Genomic DNA, 3,937 nt, shown 5'->3' on the forward strand with positions numbered 1-3,937 from the left:
TATGACAAATATTAGGACTACAAAAATAGGAAGAGACTGCAGTTTGTCAGTTTGGGGACTATAATATGGACTGCTGCTGCTACTGCTAAGTCGTTTCAGTCGTGTCCGACTCTGTGCGACCCCATAGACGGCCTCCTACCAGGCTCCCCTGTTCTTGAGATTCTCCAGGCAAGAACACTGGAGTGGGTTGCCATTTCCTTCTCCAACGCATGAAAGTGGAAAGTGAAAGTGAAGTCACTCAGTCCTGTCCGACTCTTAGCGACCTCATGGACTGTGGCCTTCCAGGCTCCTCCATCCATCGGATTTTCTAGGCAAGAGTACTGGAGTGAGGTGCCATTGGACAGCGCTCTGCAAATGTGATGTGACTGACATTGGTTATCATTTTTATGCATTTAAAGTCACATTACTTGTGGGGTTTTTTGTTTGTTTGTTTGTTTTTAGTTATGATGGTTTCTTTTCTTTTCCTTTCTTTTTCTTTTTGAATCTGCTTCACTTTGGTCTTAAGAATAAGAATGGCTGATATTTGTTCCTATGAAATATCATTAAGCCAGCTATATATTTCTCACCTATTTCTGTTTTTCTGAAAACGTAGGATTTATACTAACTGCCACTTTATCATGTTTATTTTTTAGCCTCCATTCTCTTACCAGATGTGTTAACACTCCACTCATCTTTCCATCAGTGATACTCACAGGCAAATTCACACCTGCATCTCTGAGCTTGGTTCAAGTAGTCAAATATGAGTGACATTTTCAAAATCTGCATATGATCATGTAATTTACTGACCTGATATTCTTCAATGGCTTCCCCGACCTTTTGGGGTAAGATCCTAAATCTTTGGGGGAGCTTTCCCAGTTGCCCTGTCATACTGACAAGCATGTGTTTCCCTAAATCAGGCTGCTTCCTGTTCATCATCTGCGTGTGTGCTTTTTGTCTGAAATGTTTTTTCCCCTCTCTCAGGTAACTCCTACTCTTCCTGGAAAATTCTGTTCAAAGGCTTCCTCCTCTGAGAAGCCTTTCTCAGTCTTCCTGGTCTGAGAAATGGGCCCCTGCCTTAGCACTCGGTAGTGTTCTGTACTTCACAGGCTGTATCAAGATGACTGCTTTGTCCTCTTCCCCAGGAAGATGCAAGATTTCTGGACACAGGGATTATAGCTTGTTTCGCTCTGTATTCCTTATGCCGGATACATCTGTATCCAATAAAGTTTTAGAACGGTGAGCTGAACAATTAGAAAAGGCTTGTCACTGCATTAATCTCATCGACAAAATTCACCCTGAACTCGAGTGGCCTCGGCCTGCAACAGCTTGAAGCAGGGCTTAGGTTCCTGGCCAGAGGTTGAGGCTGGGTCATGGCAGTGAAAACACCATATTCTAGCCATTAGACCAGTGATCAGTGACAAAGGCCCTTCAGCTCTGCAAAAAAGAATTTCCACAAAGATGGAAAGTAGTGAAACACGTAAAGTATTTACTAGGAGGAAAATAGTATAATATGTGTAGACAGACAAAAGGGCAGACTCAGAGAGTCTCTGAGTCGCACTCTTGTGGCAGTTTGAATTAGTTTTATTTTCCAGGTTTTCTTTGGCCAATCATTTTGATTTTTCTGGTTCACTGTTCATATTTAGTATATTTCAGGATTGACCCATGTGTGCACACACATCTCTTAGCCAAGGTGGATTTCATGTGTGGTTCGGGAGGTCTCCTGACTTTGAGAATGAGAAATATGTGGTCTGGGCAGGGGCCAGCCTCCTCTCTTAATTGTTCTGCTAGTCTCATCTTGGAGTTTCAGTCCACAGGGAATGAATCTCTAGTTACTTTACCCTGTGGGGGTGGGGGTGGGGAGAGTACATCTACCTCCTGTCTCAAACCTTTGGAGACCTGACTGAAGGAAAAACTATGAACCAGGTTAGCGGAACAGAATGCTCGGGGAAGGTCACATAGCATAGAGGTAAATAGCATGGAGGTAGCATGCATAAGGTGAAATTCTGTTTCTGTACCATGGTATCTATATGAAATAGAAAATCTTCATAATTTCTCTATTTTCTCTTAAATTTTACTATTGGTAAAACATGTATAGCAATGGTACTTATCTGATTGAATGTGTGAAAATTAAGTAAAATATTGAATGCAAAGCACTTGTAAAATGCTCAGTGCACAGTGAGTGCTAATGAGAGTTGGCTATTATTATTTTTAGGGTAATACAAATAGCAATAGCAGTGGTAGTAGTAATGAAAGTTCTGCCTTTAAATTAAAAACAAAAAGACTAAACAGTAAAGAGAAACTTTTGAGTTGAATTTTGTAATTACTTCAATTTAATTTCTTCTTTCCTTCCTCACCTCAGCCTCTCATGGAGCCACACAACCATTCAAGCCTGGCTGAATTTGTGCTCCTTGGTTTCCCCAGGGTGGGACATATCAGGGGTTGGATTTTTGTCCTGCTGCTGTTGGCATACCTGTTCACTATCTGTGGCAACATGCTCATCTTCTTAGTCATACGACTGGATGCAGCCCTACACACACCCATGTACCACTTTGTCAGTATTCTTTCCTTCTTGGAGCTGTGGTATACAGCCACTACTATCCCCAAGATGCTAGCTAATCTTCTCAGTGATAAGAAGACCATTTCTTTTTCAGGATGCCTCCTTCAGACCTACTTCTTCCACTCGCTAGGGGCCTCTGAATGTTACCTTCTTACAGCAATGGCCTATGACCGATACCTGGCCATTTGCCGGCCCCTCCACTATCCTGCAGTTATGACCCCCATGCTCTGTGCCAAGATGGCTGCTGGTTGTTGGACCTGTGGCTTTCTATGTCCCATATCTGAAGTCATCCTGGTCTCCAAGCTCCCTTTTTGTGGCTACAATGAAATTCAACACATCTTCTGTGACTTTCCACCTCTTCTGAGCCTGGCCTGCAAGGACACATCCACTAATATCCTGGTGGACTTTGCCATCAATGCCTTCATCATCCTTATCACCTTCCTCTTTATTATGGTGTCTTATGGAAGAATCATTGGGACTGTGCTGCAGATAAAAACGATCGCAGGAAGAAAGAAGGCCTTCTCTACATGTGCTTCCCATCTTATTGTGGTCCTCATCTTCTTTGGGAGCATCATCTTCATGTATGTGCGGCTGAAGGAGAGCTATTCATTGACCCTTGATCGGACACTTGCTGTAGTCTACTCTGTACTAACACCGCTAGTCAACCCAATTATCTACAGTCTTCGCAACAAGGAACTCATTAAGGCCATTAAGAGAACCATCTTCCGGAAGGGAGAGAGAGCTAGTCCCACCCAGCACTGACATTCTACCAAGGTCTTTCCTCCACTTCAATGTTGTTCTCAAAAAATTCTATTTATCTTTGTCCTAGCCTGTAATAATCTTCCTATCATCACATATGCAATGAATCCCATCTCCTCTTACATTCTCAAAGGCTTTACTTCTTTATGTTTTCTTTATTTCTTACATCTTTAAGCTTTTATTATTTACTTGAACAGTGCTTTCTGCATTTAAGAATACTTTAGTATCTCCATTCTTAAAAACAAGCCTACACATTTCCTTCAGGCTTCCCTAGTAGCTCAGCTGGTAGAGAATCTGCCTGCAATGCAGGAGATCCTCATTTGATTCCTGGATTGGGAAGATCCCCTGGAGAAGGGATAGGCTACCCACTCCAGTATTCTTGAGCTCTCCTGGTGGCTTAGATGGTAAAGAATCCTCCTGCAATGTGGGAGAACTGGGTTCAATCCCTGGGTTGGGAAGATCCTCTGGAGAAGGGAACGGGCTATCTACTCCAGTATTCTTGTCTGGTGAATCCCCATGGACAGAGGTGCCAGGCGGGCCATAATTCATGGGGTTGCAAAGAGTTGGACAACTGAGGGACTAAGCGCAGCACAGCACATATTTCCTTGGTCATATATGTCCAGCCAGCTAGGGGTCTATTTC

The 3,937-nt window shown here is 43.0% G+C and overlaps 1 protein-coding gene across 1 annotated transcript; it reads left to right on the top strand.

The window, feature by feature from the left end:
- The first annotated feature begins 2,344 nt into the window (after window positions 1–2,344).
- Window positions 2,345–3,298, top strand: LOC138074287 (olfactory receptor 6N2). The gene has a single exon (XM_068966376.1). The coding sequence runs from the start codon at window positions 2,345–2,347 to the stop codon at window positions 3,296–3,298; it is 954 nt and encodes a 317-aa protein (XP_068822477.1).
- Window positions 3,299–3,937: the final 639 nt, after the last annotated feature.

Source organism: Capricornis sumatraensis, chromosome 2 (assembly GCF_032405125.1).
Source record: "Capricornis sumatraensis isolate serow.1 chromosome 2, serow.2, whole genome shotgun sequence".
Classification (NCBI taxonomy): domain Eukaryota; kingdom Metazoa; phylum Chordata; class Mammalia; order Artiodactyla; family Bovidae; genus Capricornis; species Capricornis sumatraensis.